The sequence below is a fragment of the Rhinolophus sinicus genome, linkage group LG12 (assembly GCF_036562045.2).
Source record: "Rhinolophus sinicus isolate RSC01 linkage group LG12, ASM3656204v1, whole genome shotgun sequence".
Classification (NCBI taxonomy): Eukaryota; Metazoa; Chordata; class Mammalia; order Chiroptera; family Rhinolophidae; genus Rhinolophus; species Rhinolophus sinicus.
This window is the reverse complement of record NC_133761.1, coordinates 27,846,472-27,864,226: the sequence shown is the minus strand read 5'-3', so window position 1 is coordinate 27,864,226 and position 17,755 is coordinate 27,846,472. Positions and strand designations below refer to the sequence as shown.

Below are 17,755 nucleotides of genomic sequence, written 5' to 3'. Positions count from 1 at the left end.
GACCCTATGCCCACAAGGCCTAAAATATCTGCTGTTGGGACTTTTACAGCAAAAGTTAGCTGACCTCTGATTTACATCACTGGGAAGTTATATATTCAAGTTTATTATATATTTGAGATCTTTTAGACCTTTCATTCTATTTGGAGTTTGTTTCTGACAGTGTTGTTCTGGAGTAGGAACAAACACAAAAACCAATGAAATAGAATACAACATCCATAAATAGACTTTTGCACATGTGGAAACTTAGTATATGATAGATTGCTGTCATAAATCAGTGGAAGAACAGACAGGCTATTTAATGGGGCTGGGAAAATGGAATCTCTATATGGAGAAGATTGAAATTAAATTCTTGCATTATATCACATATAAAAATAAACTTCAGATCGATTAAAAGCCTAAATGTGAGAGGCAAAATTATAAAGCTATTAGAAGAAACTGTAGAATTTTTTGTGACTGACTTAGGGGTAAGTAAGGAATTTTTATAGCCAGCCACCAAAACCACAAAACACGACGGGAGGAATTGATATATTTAACTACATCAAAATTAAAGATTTCTGTTTAACAAAGGGACACCATGTACAAAGTTAACAATTAGTTGTAAGATTAGGATACTTGCAATACTTAATGTATAAAGGATGAACATGTAGGCTGTACAGGGTACTCCTGAAAATCAGCAAGAAAAATACAGGAAATCCAATAGAGTATCGGTAAAGGATGGAGTGAATAGGCAGCTCATAGGAAGGTCTGTCCAACTGGCTGAACTTCATCAGCAGTCAGAAAAACATGAACTTAGATAATCTATCAAAGCTCCAAAAATTTTAAAAGTTGAATGATATTACACATGGACAAGGACAATAGGAAACTAGAATCTTCATACTCTGCTTACAGGTGTGCTAACTGGATTAAGCTATATGGCAGCGCAGTTTAGACATAGTGAACTTGAGTATGTGTATTACATTGCTGCGTATATACTGCAGAGAAAACTATTTATAAATATATCATTACAGAAATATTATATAGTAATGAATTATAGGGCCAACTTAAAAAATACACAGATGAATAAAATATGGTTTAGATAAACAGAACATTACAAAGCCATTAAAATGCATGAATGAGATGCATAACCTATAATGCTTAAGAGCATGGAGCAACACAGAATTTGGGTCTTTAACCACTTACCATATATGTAAGCATGAGCAAAATAACTTCTCTGCAGAATAGGAATAATGATAGCAATAATATCTATGAGGTCTGACAATTAAGTTTGCGAACTCATCCTAGAAAAAGTGGTACGTACCTCATTGCTAAATATCACTACAGTCACCTTCGAAGCACTCCCCTTGGGAAGCTATGCACCGATGCCAGCACTTAGTCCACCCTTCAAAGCAATCCTGGAGCTCTTTCTCTGGAATGGCCATCAGAGCTGTCATCGTATGACCCTTGATGTCCTGAATGTCATCAAAATGTCTTCCTTTCAATATTTCCTTTATCTTCCGGTAAAGAAAGAAATCATTGGGGGCCAGATCAGGTGAGTAGGGAGGGTTTTCCAATACAGTTATTTGTTTACTGGCTAAAAACTCCCTCACAGACAGTGCCCTGTGAGCTCGTGTGTTGTCGTGATGTAAGAACTCCTTTGGGACCAATTTTGCATACACCTTCTCATGCCAAGATTTTCATTTCAGATTGTCCTAACTGTTTCTCTATCGATGTTTACTTGGTCTGCTACGCTTCTCACAGTCACATTTTCATGCATAATTGGATGAATTTTTGCAATATTTTCATCAGTTCTGCTCATTATTGGCTGCCCTGACCTCTCTTCCTCAGTGACGTGTTCTCTCCCCTCAGAAAAATGTTTAATCCATTTGTATGCTACTGTTTTCTTCATGGCATTATCCCCATAAACTTAGACTAACATGCCCCTGATTTCACTTCCACTCTTACCAAGTGTAACAAGAGATTTAATGTTTGTTCGTTGCTCTAATTCAAGCTCAGACATTCTAGTGACGGCACACAAAAACATGCAGCAACAATAATGAACATCACTCAGCAAGGCACCGCCACATGTCGACATGAACACAGCTGTGAGACACTGATATACCAAGGTTATGAAGCTTATTGAGCTGTTTGTACAGTGCTGCCAATGTAAGTGCATGGTGGCAAGTTCACGAACTTAATTGTCAGACCTCATATTTACCTGATACATAGTAAGCATCCTATGCATTAGCTATAGTTTATATATAAAAATGTAAAGCTGAGTAAGAAATATAGGAAGCAAAAATAAGTAAATGACACAATGTCATTTGTGTAACTGTACAAGACTAGTTACCTGAGGGAAGGGAAATCACATTGGGGAAGGGAAAATAATTAAAATAGGAGTCAAGCATGGATCAGTGAATGCTACCAACCTTATGATCAATGCTATTCTGGATACCTAAGAAAATGAAAAACAAAAAAGGTGTACATTGCAATCTAGGTGGAGGCAAGAACATGTATAAAATACAAAGACCTTGTAATGAGCTGCACCATGGTGAGTCTAAAGGATGAAAGAAAGCCAGAATGGCCTCAGCAGAAGGACGGGAAAGAAACAGTGTTAACAATGAGATTGAAGAGGTGAATGCGTGCTAGAACATTCAAAGTTTTGTAGGTCTTCATAAGAAGTTTTCTCTTAAGAGCAATCAGAAGTCATTAGAGTATTTTAAACAGATATGATAATAATTTGTTTCACGAAAGATAATTTTTCCTGTAGTGTACAGAATAGATTGAAAGGAGAAGCGGTGTGGGTAGCTAGGGGAGTAGGTGGGCATTGATGGGAACAAGGCCAATGGTATTGACAGTGGATATGGAGACAGTGGAAGAATTCAAGACACGTAGGAAGTAAAATTAAAAGGACTTAGTGATAACCTAATGTGTTTCAGGGAGAGAGATATTTCCAGAATAATTCTAGATTTCAGGCCTATATAATTGATTGGTGGCACTATTTACTGAAGTAGGGACACTGGACGAGAATGTGATTTATATAGGACAATTATGAGTTCAATTTTGCACATACTGAATTTCAGGTGGTATTGAAATTTCCAATTAGTGATGTCAAATTAGGCAATTGAATATTGAAGCTCTGAGCTGGGGATTTACATGTTTAAGTGATTTAGATATACGTAGAAATTGAAACCTTAGGTATGGGTAAGCCTGCCTAAGAAGACACTATAGAGTGAAAGAGAGGAGGGCCTGAGTCTTGACCTTCAAAGGAGAAAGAAAATGAAAGGCCACAGATACAGGAAGAAAACCGAGAGTGTTATGAAAGCCAAGGGGACAGTGAACATAAAATTTCAAATACTGTTGAGAATGCAGTAAGATGAAGACTAAAGAATTTGTCCATTAATTTTAAGTATAGGGCGACCATTAATAAACTTTGTGAGAATTGGGAAGTTGACTAGAGACTAGTTTAGCTTGGTTAAAGAGTGACTGGGGTGGGGAAGCAGAGATAGAATTTTCTTATTTATAAATGGGAAGGCCAGATATGCTCTTGGCAAGGAATGCAATTTAGCTCCTGAATCCACATGTACACTACCACTTCTACATATACTAGTTTCTCATTTTAAAGGACTGGAAGGACGAATACACAAAATCTCTCTAAAAGTCTTTTCTTATTACCTCAAACTATTGCAGGCAGGTCCTGTCTGGAGTGCAGCTTCTGTATCTCTTCCCACAACTGGGACCATTTCATCCCATCCTGCAACCTTGATAATGCTGCGGCCTCTGGAATTATTACAGTTCTTATGTAATGTAAGAGGGTTTTAAATAGTTCTAATCTAGCACTTTGGGAAACATAATTACCAACTTTGCTGTTAATATGACTGGCCTTCTCCCCATGTGTGAAACGGGACTTCTACTTTCCTTGAGGCACGATATGTATATTACAGCACAAGTCACTTAACTAGACTTCTGCCTTTTTTTCCAGTGTGCTTTGGTAACTTGCCTAGTATAGTACGCCAGTCTCTCGAAATGAAACAAAGCAATGCTCTTTCTAATTTTCCCCTTCCTGCCTTCTTTCTCTTTCTCCCAGTGAGGTTCAGCCATGCACTCAGAGGTATGCCAGAGATCGTAAGTGTGTCAACAGGTATATAGAAATGTACAATATATCTCACACATACAAAGATAATTCTCCTACAAGGTGGGAGAAGCTCTGATGCAGAGCTCAATCAGTAGCCCACATAAAAACATGTCTGTTCGGGTACATTTTATCGGCTTGGACATGTGTAGTTGTGCTTGTTTTGTGTTAGTGAAGATTCACTTAAACCTGGTGAAAGATCATCAGGGAGAAACAGAGCATTATCTGAAGTTACAAAAAAAGTTCATTAAACTGGCGTAGCTATTTGAATTTATTATTGGTATTAGGTGTGAAAAGAAAGTATGCTTTAGTGATTAAGTAGATATAAGAACACACTCATAGAGCTCTACTTTTAATTTACCTACTGACTTAAGGTTAGCACTGTGAAACTAACTTTTTAAAGTCAGGTTTTTTGAGGTATAATTTATTTACAGTAGAATTCACTCCTTTGAGATACACACTTCAGTGAATTTTGAACATGTACAGTTGTATATCTACCATTATAATGAAAACATAGAATATTTTCTTCACCCCAAAAAGTTCCTTTTTCCCGTTTGTAGTTTTATGCCCCTTGCCTTATTCCAGCCCCTGACAACCATTGATGTCATTTCTGTACTTATAATTTTTCCTTTTCCAGAATGTCATATAAATGAAATCATATTGTATAGAAATGAGTGAACTATGGCCCAGAGGCCAAATCTGGCCCACTGCCTGTTTTTTGTATAACTGGCAAGTTTAGAATTGTTTTTACGTTTTAAAATGGTTGCAAAAATTTTTTTTATGATAACATTCTGTGACTATAAAGTGACACGAAATTCAAATTTGTGTTCATGATATTTTATTGGAACACAGCCATGCTTATTCATTTATATATTGCCATTGCTGCCTTCTGGTTCATATTTTTTATATCCCATTGAAGAAATATTTACCTAACCTCTTTTAAGAAATCTTTGTTTCACTCAAGAGCACAATTTTCTTCAATGTCGTTTTCTAGGAGTTTTGTATTTTAGTCATTATATTTATTTCTGTAGTCCATTGATTATTGTTCTGTAATATATTGAATAATTTTTATATAAGGTGTGAAGTATCAGTTGAGGCTCATTTTTTTTACACATGCATTTCCAATTACTTTTTTTTAACTCATGAATTTCCCATTGCTTAAAAGACTGTTCTTTCTCCGTTGAATTACCTTGGAACCTTTAACAAAATTAATGACCATTTAAGTATTAGACTATTTCTAGACTTTATTCTGTTCATTGGTATCGTATGTGTTTCTCCTTTGCCAATATCATATTGACCTGATTACTTCTGCAGCTTTTAAAATAAGTCTGAAGTCAGGTATTGTGAGTCCTTCAATGTTCTTCTTTTTCAAAATCTTTTGTCTATTTTAGGAATTTTGCTTTTCCATGTAAATTTTAGTGTTAGCTTGTCAATTTCTTCCAAAAATTGTGCTGATATTTTGATTGAGATGACATTGAATCAATAGATCAATTTGGACAGAACTGATATTTTAACAATATCGAGTATTTTCATTGATGAATACAGCATATTTGACCTATTTTTAGATCTCCTTTGATTCTTTTTATCAGTGTTTTATAGTTTGCACAAAGCAAGCTTGTACATATTTTGTTAGATTTATTCCTGTCTTTTCTTTCTTTTCTTTGTTGCAGACTACTTTTAAAAATTTTTTGAATTTTTCAATTAGTTCACATTCAACATTATATTACTTTCAGGTGTACATGTTAGTGGTTAGATGTTTATATAACTTACAAAGTGATCTCCTCGATGAGTCTAGTACCCACCTGACACCATACATAGTTATTACAATATTATTGACTGTATACTCTATACTGTAGTTTACATCCCTGTGACTGTTTTATAACTGTCAATTTGTACTTTTTAATCCCTTTACCTATTTCACCCTGCCACAGAACTCCCCCTCCCATCTGGCAACCATCAATTTGTTCTCTGTTTTGTTTGTTCACTTATTTTAGTTTTTAGATTCCACATATAAGTGAAATCATATGGTATGTGTCTTTCTCTGTCTGACTTATTTTACTTAGCATAGCAAATGATAAGATTTCATTCTTTCGTATGGCTGAGTAATATTCCATTGTATATATGTACCACATCTTCTGTACCCAGTTGTTTATCTATGGATGCTTAGGTTGCTTCTATATCTTGGCTATTGTAAATAAGGAGAGACTACTTTAAAATTTTTTGATTTCCAGTTGTCTGTTGCTAGTATACAATAATACAATTGTTTTTTGTGTATTCAGCTTATATCTTGTGACCTTGCTAAGATCAGTTATTTATTACAGGAGATATTTTGTAGTTTCTTTGGAATTTTATACAAAAACAATTATGCCATCTGCACATAGGTTTTAAGTTTTCTTTTGCAATCCCTATGCTTTTAATTTTTCTTACTTTTTCTTGCTTTAATGCACTGGCTAAGATTTCTAGTCCAATATCAATTAGGAGTAGTGAGAGAGGACCAGAGGACACCTTAATTTGTTCCTGATTTCAGGGAGAAAGCATTCAATTTTTCACAATACTGAAAGTTTTTAGTATAGAATTTTTTGTAGATATCCTTATTGCATTAAGGAAGTTTCTGTCTGTTTCTAGTTTGCTGAGTCAAGTGCTTTCTCGGCGTAATTTGACATAATCATATATTTGTTTCACCTTAGTCTGTCAATATTGTGAATTACATTGCTTGAATGTAGAATATGGAACCAACCTGCATTCCCAGGATAACCATCACCTGTTGTTATGTATTATTCTTTAACATATTTCTAGATTTGACTTGTTTATGTTGTGTTGAGGATTTTTGCATTTTCTCATGAGGAATATTGGTTTATAACTTTCTTGTTATATTTTGTATGGTTTTGGTGTCTGAGTAATGCTGGCATTAGGGAATTAATTAGAAAGTATTCCTTTTTCTGGAAAAGATTATTAGAATTGGTATTATTTGTTCCTTAAATGTGTGGTGGAATTCACCATTGAAGCCATCGTGAACAGGGGTTTTGTTTTGAAAGGTTTTTTAAACTATGAATTAATCTTCTTTAATTGATATAAGCCTTGTCAGGCTATCTATTTCTTTGTGAGTGAGATGTGCTAATTTCTTTCTTTCAAGGAAATGGTCTATTTCTCATGCAAGTTGTAGAATTTATGGGCATAGGTTTTTTTCTTTTTTTTTTTTTAACAGTATTCTCTTATTTAAATTTAAATTTTGTTTAACTGTGGAGCCTGTAGTGATGTTTCCTCTGTTATTTTTGCTATAGATAATTCTTGTTCTTCATTCTTTTTATTCTTTCTTGATCATTCTGGCTAGAGGTTTATAAATTATATTGATTTTTCCAAAAGAATAAGCATTTGGTTTCATTGATTCACCCCCCCCCCCCAATCTTTATTTCCTTCTCTCTACTTTCTTTGTGTTTAACTTTCTCTTCTTTTCCGTTTTTAGGAACTGGTTTGAGACTTTTTCCCTCCCCCTTTTTAACATAAATATTTATTTCTCTGTCTAGGTCCAGGTTCCTATTTGATACGTCCAAGTAGTGTCATAGTTGTTCTGCCTGAGGAACTTACTTTAAATTCTTTGTAGTTAAGGTCTACTGACAATGAATTCTTTCAACATTTCTTTGCTTGAAAAGTTTTTATTTTGCCTTCATTTTTTGAAGCATAATTTCACTGCATACAGGATCTTGGGCTGAAAGGTTTTTTTTGTCAGAACTTTATATGGATGTCACTCCAAAGTCTTTTAGTTTGCGTGGTTTCTGAAAAATAATCTTCTACACTTCTTATCATTGGTCTCTGTATATAATGTGTCATTTCTTCTGGCTGCTCTTGTAGTTTTCTCTTTCTCTTTGTTTTTTAACAGTCTAACTATGATGTGTCTAGGTGTGTGTGTGTGTGTGTGTGTGTGTGTGTGTGTGTGTGTGTGTGTTTCTGTGTATGTATTTGGTGTTCTACAATGGATTCTCTGAGGTTCATTGTCTGTGATTTGGTGACTTTCATTGATTTTGGAAAATTCATGGCTATTATCTCTATAAGTATGTCCTTTGTTCTGTTTTCTCTTTCTTCTTCTGGAGCTCCAAAGTCCCATATGTTTTTCCTTTTTTTCTTTTTTCTTCTACTCTTTTTTCCATTTTAATTTAGATAATTTTTATTGACTTATTTTCAAATTTACTGATCTTTCCCTCAGATCTTTCAAAAGCTGCTCATGAGCCTATCAAAGGAATCCTTCATCTTTGATGGCATGTTTATGTTTTCAGCATTTCCATTTTTACTCTTACAGTTTCCATCTTTCTGCTCCAGTACTCCCATCTGTTCATGTGTATTGTTCACCTTTTTCTATATATCCTTTACCTTAATAATTTTAATTATTTTAAAATCTGTGCCTGCTAATCCCATCATCCTTGTCATCTGACTCTATTGATTATTTTATCTCTAGACAATGGATTGTTTAATTCTTATTATTTCCCCCTGCGTCTCATGGTTTTGAATTGTATTTATGCTTTAAAGTGGGCATGCCTTTTCTGTCAGACTGTTAGTATTTGGGATTAAATCACCAATCAAGTCAGGAGTTCATATCGATGTGGATGTTGTTGTTGTCATTGTTATCCACCAGTCTTCAAATTCTTCTAAGAGTGGACTACTGTTCCCTGGTGCTTAGGATGGTGCAGCAGCACCCGAAGCATTTTTTCCCATTGTTTTGCTACTCCCTCAGCATTGCCGTCCAATCTCTCCTCAAGCTCTTGCCCCTTCTTCAGCAGTAAACTAGTGATGCTTATTTCTTGATGTGAGACTTTTGGTAGGGGAATGGGTATTCTGTTATGTTTTTCCATCCCCCTTCTTTGACAAGCCCTGTGCATCTGTGCCTCAGGCTTGCTCAGAGTTGTTTAGTTCCCCTTCCCATGGAAGCAAATCTGCCTTGTGTCTCTGATTGGTTTGGGATACGATTTTCCATTCCTCCCTAGTGATAAAAAGACTGATTCGTAGGTAGGATCTTGGCTGGGGATGGTTTCCTGTCCCTCTTTCATGGGTAGAGAGCTTTTTTTCTTCAACCTTTTCCTTAGCTGCAATGGATCTTTGCTTTAGCCCTGGGGATGATGGAGTTTATTTCCTTTCCTGTGGATTTTAGATTTGTTTTTGTTTTTGTTTCCTTGTGTGTTTTTTTCCCCAGGAGAGATAGTCTGGGGAATTGTGCTGTGCCCCAGAAGCCACTAGTCATTTCTTTAACACGCACATGTGAACAGCCACCGCCCAAAGGATTCTGTTATTTAAAAAAATTTTGTTGGGGAATATTGGGGAACAGTGTGTTTCTCCAGGGCTCCAAGTCATTGTCCTTCAATCTAGTTGTGGGGGGCACAGCTCAGCTCCCAAGTCCAGTTGCCATTTTCAGTCTTTAGTTGCAGGGAGAGCAGCCCACCAGCCTATGTGGAAAGTGAACCAGCAACCTTGTTGTTAAGAGCTCACGCTCTAAACAACTGAGCCATCCGACTGCCCTGGATTCTCTGTTTTTATGCTTTGCTCTCAATCTTACCCATGAGTAACCACTGGAGAGGAGTAACCTGTGGAAAAGTGCTTGTGAGTGAGTGTGAAATTCCCTTGAGTCTGGGCCCCTAGCTATTCCAAACTGTCATGTTAGCCCACACCTGGCCTTTTACAATTTGTTGAAGTTTTAACTGATTTCCTCTCGCCTGCCTGGACTGTGGCTACTTCTTTCTCCTGTGCCCTGCCAAGGGCGAAACAGTGTGTCCTTGTTACTCTTTGGAGGGGCTTGCCACTCTTTGGAGTTCAGATTATATGTTTGCTTTATATCCTCAACTCTCTGATGGGCTTAAGAAAAGTTATGATTTTGTAGAATAGTTAGCCTTTGGTCATTTTTAGGATGGGAATGGCATTACTTACAGCTTTGTAAATCCTAAGAAGAACTAATTGTAGTTTTAAACATTTTCAATTTTTCCAATAAAAACAATGAAAGTGAAAGTTTTATCATTATTTCTTTTTAACTAGAGTAAATAATACCCGGTTCTAGGTATCTTTATTCTTATCGTTTCGTTTTTAAAGTAAAACTTGGCCTTACTTGCATTTGCACAGCCTTATTTAGTAGGATCCTAATATTTCAGTGTTTTACTAGCCAACTAATGTCCAGACTGTTGAACAGATTTAAACAATTAGTGAGAGCACTCATCCAACATATTCCCCTCTGTCTGGATTCTTAAGATTACTCCAATTGAGATTCTGTCTCAACAATTTGAATTTCATAGGTTTTGACTTCACTGTGTAAGTGAAATTAGCTCCCTCTGTTTTGAAGCTAAATTGTTGAAAAATAATATTGTAAATATTTTATAGTCTATGATTGGAAATACATTGTAAATAATAGGTAGAAATTTTACAATTATATTAAAAAAAATGTCTCCATAAACATATGTCATATTAACTGGTTCTTAAATTAATTGCAACAGTTTGATGATATGATGTGCCGTACAGGATGTTATTCCACTGTCAGAAAATTAAATTTTTATTCTTTTATTCTCACCCTATGGATTTTTTTATGTAAAATTGTGTCTACAAATTGTAGTTACTTTTTTGAGACCATCAGAAAATCAATTTTTTCTCATCTGTTCTCTTTGCAGAAAACTTCATCAGCAGTTTGAAATGTATAAGGAGCAGGTAAAGAAGATGGGAGAAGAATCACAGCAGCAGCAAGAACAGAAGGGTGATGCCCCAACCTGTGGTATCTGCCACAAAACAAAGTTTGCTGATGGATGTGGCCATAACTGTTCATATTGCCAAACAAAATTCTGTGCTCGTTGTGGAGGTCGAGTGTCATTACGCTCAAACAAGGTACAGAAATGAAAATTACACGTATAAGTAATAATTCTCTCATAGTTAAGCTTATTGTGAGTAAAATGTAAAAGGCAACTGAAGTTAATATTCAGATTAACCAATGAACAAACACCTTCTCTAGTGTATTCCTTTTAGATAAAAGAAATTTTTAATTTTTTCTGTGAGTTAAAAGATATCTGTCTCATTATTTATGTCCTTAAGCTAACTATTTTATTTAGAATCATGGAACCTAAGACTCTGAAAGATGATGAAGATAATTTAGAGATCAATTGGTCTAATTCCTTTATTTTACAGGTGCAGAAAACTCAGATCTAGAGATACTAAAGTTCATTCTTAAAGTCACACAACTGATTAATATTAGAGTTGTGGCACAGCTTTTTCCATTTCTACACATAATTTTATAAACTTCATAGATATGGTCTTTCTTTGGCTGCTGTTTCTTTTCTTTTTGAAAGAGGCTCTTTCCAGCTTTGAGATTCTGTGTTTCATAATTTTATAGCCTTTAAAGATATATTACCTTTTATTTTTGTCTTAACATTAATGAAATAAATGTTAGACTATGAAATTTAAAGAAGAAATGTTTAAGGAGGTGTTTCACACTTGTACTAGAATTTTATAGTGTATCTATCCCCTTTAGAAAAATGTTAATGCTACCCAAAGAATGCTTTGTTGAAATTAGCAAAAGCAATTTAAAAAATGTTTGTCTCAATAAGTTCTTTGGAATTTGCATTTACCACCTCACTAGTGTCTTATCTATCATTTCTTTACTTAAGTGGCTTTTAAATAGGAAGCTGATATCTTTGCATACATTATTTAGACAAAATAGTGAGAATTTGTTCCTCTGTGATTTCACTCCTCCATTTTCTCATTGCTCCCCTTTTCTCATTGTTTTGTTGATTTCTGTTAATCATTCCCCGTTTACCTGATTATTTTAAACCATTCCCCATTTACCTGATTATTTCTTTCTCTTGACTAGTTGCATTGTCTAGAAACCAGTACAGTTCTGAATGGAAGTGGTGAGAGCAGACATCCTTGTCTAGTTCTTGATCTAAGGGAGAAAGCATTTTGTCTTTAAGTATCAAAAATTATGTTAGCTATCAGGTTTTCATAGATGCTGTCTTCCTAATTTTGAGAGGTTTATTTTTAACATAAGGAGGAGATGTTGGATTTTGTCAAGGGCTTTTTCTCCATTTGTTGAGATGAGGCATGTGTTTTTTCTTTCTTGTTTTTTAAAAAAGTTTTATTAAAATATGGCTTATATATAATATATTAGTTTCAGGTGTACACAATAGTTATTCATGATTTATGTACCTAAAGAAGTAATCACCATAAGTCCAGGAACCACCTGTTACTGTACCATTCTATCATAATATTATTGACTATATTCCCCATGCTGTACATTACATCCCTATGACTTACTTGTTTTATACCTGGAAATTTGAACCTCTTATTCCCCTTTACTTACCCCTCCCCTTTAAAAAATTTTTAATTACAGTTGACAGTCAGTATTATTTTATATTAACTTTAGGTGTACAGCATAGTGGTTAGACATTTATATAATTTAAGAAGTGATACCCCTGATTAGTCTAGTATCCACCTGGCACTATACATAGTTATTACCATATTATTGACTACCATGTTTCCCCCAAAATAAGACCTAGCCGGACAATCAGCTCTAATGCATGTTTTGGAGCAAAAATTAATATAAGACCTGGTCTTATACTGTAATATATATCTATATATATCTATATATATCATATCATCATATCATATCATATCATATCACATCATATCATTATATCATATCGTACTATATAAGATCCAGTCTTATTTTACTATATTTTACTTATATACTATATAATACTGGATCTTATATTAATTTTTGCTGCAAAAGACACATTAGAGCTGGTGGTCCAGCTAGGTCTTATTTTTGGGGAAACACGGTCTATTCCCTGTGCTTTACTTTACAGCCCCATGACTATTTTGTAACTACCAATTGTACTTTTTAATCCCTTCATTTTTTTCACCCTGTCCCCCAACCTTTCTCCCATCTATTACTCTAATAAATCAAGTACCCATATGACACTGTACATAATTATTACAGTATTATTGACTATATTCCTTGTGCTATACTCTACATCCCCATGACTCCTTTGACCAATTTGTACTTCTTAATCCCTTTCCTTTTTTCACCCATTCCCAACTCCCCTCCCATCTGACAACCATCAAAATGTTCCTGTATCTATGAATTTGTTTTTGTTTTGTTAGTTTTTTGTTTGTTTGTTTTGTTCTTTAGGTTCCATATACCGGTATAAGTGAAATCACATTGCATCTGTCTTTCACTATCTGACATACTTCACTCAGCACAATACCCTCCAGGTCCATTCATGCTGCTGCAGATGGCAAGAACCCATTCTCCTTCATGGCCAAACAATATTTCTTTGTGTATATATACTACCTACACTTTATCCATTCATCCATCGACGGACAACCCAGGTTGACTACACATCTTAGCCATTGTAAACAATGCTGTAATGGACATATGGATGCATATATCCCCTCAAAGTAGTGTTTTAGGTTTCTTTGGATAATTACCCCAAAGTGGGATCACTGGGTCCTTCTTTGTCTCTTGTTATAGCCTTTGTTTTAAAGTCTATTTTGTCAGGTATAAGTATTGCTACTCCAGCTTTTTTTTTTTTTTTTTTTCCTTTGGATTCCATTTTCATGAAATAACTTTTTCCATCTCTTTACTTTCAGTCTCTGTGTGTCTTTCATTCTGAAGTGGGTCTCTTTTAGGCAGCATATGTAAGGGCTTTGTTTTTTTCTTACCCATTCAGCCATCCTATATTTTTGATTGGAACATTCAATCCACTTACATTGAAAGCAATTGTTGATAGACATGTATTATTGTATTTTATTATTCATATTTTTTGTCTTAAAGAAGTCCCTCTAAAATTCCTTGTAATACTGGTTTCATGGTGATGAACCCTTTAGCTTTTTTTTTGCCTGGGTAGCTCTTTATCTGTCCTTCAATTCTAAATGATAGCTTTGCTGGGTAGAGTAGTCTTGGTTGTAGGTTCTTGGTTTTCATCACTTCGAAAATTTTGTGCCAATTCCTTCTGGTCTGCAAAGTTTCTTTTGATAAATAAGCTGACAGTTTTATGGGAGCTCCCTTGTACGTAACTAACTGCTTTTTCCTGATGCTTTTAAGATTCTTTGTCTTTAACATTTGGCATTTTAATTATGATGTGTCTTGGTGTGGGCCTATGTGGGCTTAATTTGTTTGGGACTCTCTGCACTTCCTGGGCTTGTAGGTCGATGTCCTTCACCAGGTTAGGGAAGTTTTCAGTCATTATTTCTTCAAATACGTTTTCAGTTTTTTGTTGTCTCTGTTCTCCTTCTGATATCCCTATCGGATGTTGGTGTGCTTGATGTTGTCCCAGAGGCCCCTTAAACTTTCCTCATTTTTTTGGATTTTTTTTTTCTTTTTGCTGTTCTGATTAGGTGTTTTCTGCTACCTTATCTTCTAAATTGCTGATTTGATCCTCTGCTTCATCTGATCTACTGTTGATTCTCTGTAAGGTATTGTTCATTCCATTATTGTATTCTTTATTTCTGACTTGTTCTCATTTATGCTTTCCATCATCATTTTTATGTTTCCTATGTCTTTGTTGAAGTTTTCCCTGAGATTAATGAGCATCCTCATAACCAGTGTTTGGAATTCTGTGTCTGGTAGATGGCTTATCTCCATTTTGTTTAATTCTTTTTGCAGAGCTTTGTTCTGTTTTTTTTTTTTTTTTGGAAATGTGTCTTTGTCTCCCCATTTTGGCTGCCTCCCTGTGTTTCTTTCTATGTAGTCTTCCTTTGCCACCTGATCTTAGTAGAATGGCCTTATGTAGTACATTTCCTGTGGGACATAGTAGTACAGTCTCTCTGGTCACCAGAGCCAAGTGCTCCAGGTTTGTCTCTTTTGTGGGTTGTGTATGTCCTCCTGTTGTAGTTGAGCCTTGGTTGCTGTTTGCACGTCAGTGGGAGAGATTTACCCTCAGGCTGATTGGTTGTGAGGACTGGGTGTGATCACAGTGGAGGAGCTGTGGTGCAAAGGCTGACCCTATAGAGCAGGGTTTGCTTTATTAGGCCTCTGGTACCTGCCCAGTCTACCCTTTGAGTGTGTCATTTTTGGAGGTGGCCAGTGGCATGCGAGCCTTGGGTCATCCTGGGAGGGGACTCGCTGCAGGCCAAGTTCAGCTTCAGTCTGTGCTCTACCTGGGGCCATAAAGCAATCCAGTGATGGCTTCTTCCCATGCTGTGTTTGGAGGTGTCTTGAGAGGTCAAGCTGCAAACCAAGGATGGCTATTGCTAGTATCGGGCTTAGGGCTGCTCAGCCAGATTTATTGGACATGCTGAAGCCAAATGCTGTTTGTTTGGGTTTTGTGAACCTTTGAGAGATTTTAGCAAAGTTTGCAGCTTGATTCAAGGCAGGTAGTTTATACAGAAAAACCACTGGAAGTGGCTTGGGTGTACCTGAAAGTTGGGTAGGGTGGGGTCTGAAGGAATCAATAGGGCAGGACAGACAAATGGTGGTACCAGTTAGATGGAGACTCAGATATCCTGTCTCCCTGTGTCTGCACGCAAGGGTGAGAAGGGCTCAACAAAGAAACAATGGCCTCCGTCAGCTCTTCCATCTGGGAGAAAGCTTCCCTTTAACCCTTACCCTGAAGCTAGAAAATTCAGTTCCTCCCTCTATGTCCATGGCACCTTTCAAGCTGCTGCCCCTGCACTGGAGCTCAGAGCAAGTGAGTTGGTCAGCAAGTAAGTTCATGTGCAGTCCTTTTAAAGGAGCTCCTGGGAGTGCATCGCCCCTTGGGTTGGGCTCACTCAGCCACAATCTCCACTGATTTTCACAACCAGAAGTTATGGGAATTTCTCTCCCCATCACTGGAACCCTGGGTTGGGGAGAAGCTGGGACCCCTCGCTTCACATTCAAGAGGAAATGAGCACAGCCTTTATTGACTCTGCCATCTGACCGGAAATCTCTTTCTTTCTTTGTTAATATGGTGAACTACATTGATTGATTTTGAAATGTTAAACCAACTCTGAATTTTTTGGGATAAATCCCATTTGGTTGTGAGGGATTATCCCTTTTATACGAGGTCTGACAATTAAGTTCAAGAACTTGCCACCATGCATTTACATTGACAGCACTGTACAAACAGCTCGGTAAGGTTTCATAACCTTGATATATCAGTGTTCCATTGCTGTGTTCATGTCGACGTGTGGTGGTATCTTGCTGAGTGGCATTCATTATTGTTGTTGCATGTTTTTTGTGCTTTCACGAGAATGCCTGAGCTTGAATTAGAGCAATGAACAAACCTTAAATTTCATCTTAAACTTGACAAGAGTGGAAGTGAAATCAGGGCATGTTAGTCCAAGTTTATGGGGATAATGCCATGTAGAAATTGGCAGTGGATTAAACATTTTTCTAAGGGGAGAGAACGTATCACTGAGGAAGAGCGGTCAGGGCAGCCAAAAACGAGCAGAACCGATGAAAACATTGCAAGAATTCATCGGATTGTGTGTCAAAATCATCAGCTGACTGTGAGAAGGGTAACAGACCAAATAAACATTGATAGAGAAACAGGAAAATCTTAACTGAAAATCTTGGCATGAGAAAGGTGTGTGCAAAAATGGTTCTGAAGGAGCTCACCAATGAACAAAAGCAAAGGAGAGTCGAAGTTTGCTAAGACCTTTTGGAGAGGCAAGACGATATTTTGGGCCATGTTGTCACTGGGTGATGAAACATGGGTGTATCAATACAACCTTAAAACAAAGCATCAAAGTGCACAATGGAAGTCAGCCAATTCTCCATGATTGAAAAAATTCCATCAGTCCAAATCAAGAGTCAAAACGATGTTGCCTACCTATTTTGATATCAGAGGGATTATTCATTATGAATTTGTACCAACTGGGCAAACAGTTAACCAAGTTTACTATTTGGAAGTGCTGAAAAGGCTGTGTGAAAAAGTTAGATGAAAACAACCTGAAGTTTTCACCAACAATTCATGGCTCTTACATCATGACAATGCACCAGCTCATACGGCATAGTCTGTGTGGGAGTTTTTAGCCAGTCAACAAATAATTGTGTTGGAACACCCTCCCTACTCACCTGATCTGGCACCTAATGACTTCTTTCTTTACTGGAAGATAAAAGAAATATTGAAAGGAAGACATTTTGATGACACTCAGTTCATCAAGGGTAATACGACTACAGCTCTGTTGGCCATTCTAGAAAGAGTTCCAAAATTGCTTTGAAGGGTGGACTAGGCACTGGAATTGGTCCATAGCTTACCAACGGGAGTACTTCGAAGGTGAATGTAGTGATATTCAGCAGTGAGGTATGTAGCACCTTTTCTGGATGAGTTCACGAATGTAATTTCCGACCTCGTGTATTAATGGGTTTGGTTTGATAATTTTTTTTTTCTTTACAATTTCTGCTATGTGTATGAGGGTAGTTTTCTTGTAATGTCTTTTATTTTGCTTTTTTTTTTTTTAAATCAGTGTAATGCTGGCCTGATAGAATGAGTTGGCTAATATTTCCTCTGCTTAAATGTTTAAAAGAGTTTGTGTAGAATTAGTATTATTAATCCTTTAATGTTTGGTAGATATTATTTATCCTTTAATGTTTGGTAGATTTTACCAGTGTAGCCATCTAGGCATGCAGTTTCACTTGTTGGGAAGGTTTTAAAGAACAGTTTCAATTTCTTTAATAGATATTTGATTATTCATGTTATTTAC

At 36.2% G+C, this 17,755-nt stretch overlaps 1 protein-coding gene across 42 annotated transcripts in view; it reads left to right on the top strand.

Annotated features, from left to right (window-relative positions):
* RIMS2 (regulating synaptic membrane exocytosis 2) overlaps positions 1 to 17,755 on the top strand; it is a 592,512-nt gene that overhangs the window by 122,460 nt on the left and 452,297 nt on the right. For all 42 annotated transcript variants that reach the window (XM_074316891.1, XM_074316853.1, XM_074316856.1 and 39 more), the window contains one exon: positions 10,747 to 10,957. In XM_074316891.1, the coding sequence (XP_074172992.1) occupies positions 10,747 to 10,957 (211 nt within the window). The remainder of the gene's footprint in view (positions 1 to 10,746; positions 10,958 to 17,755) is intronic.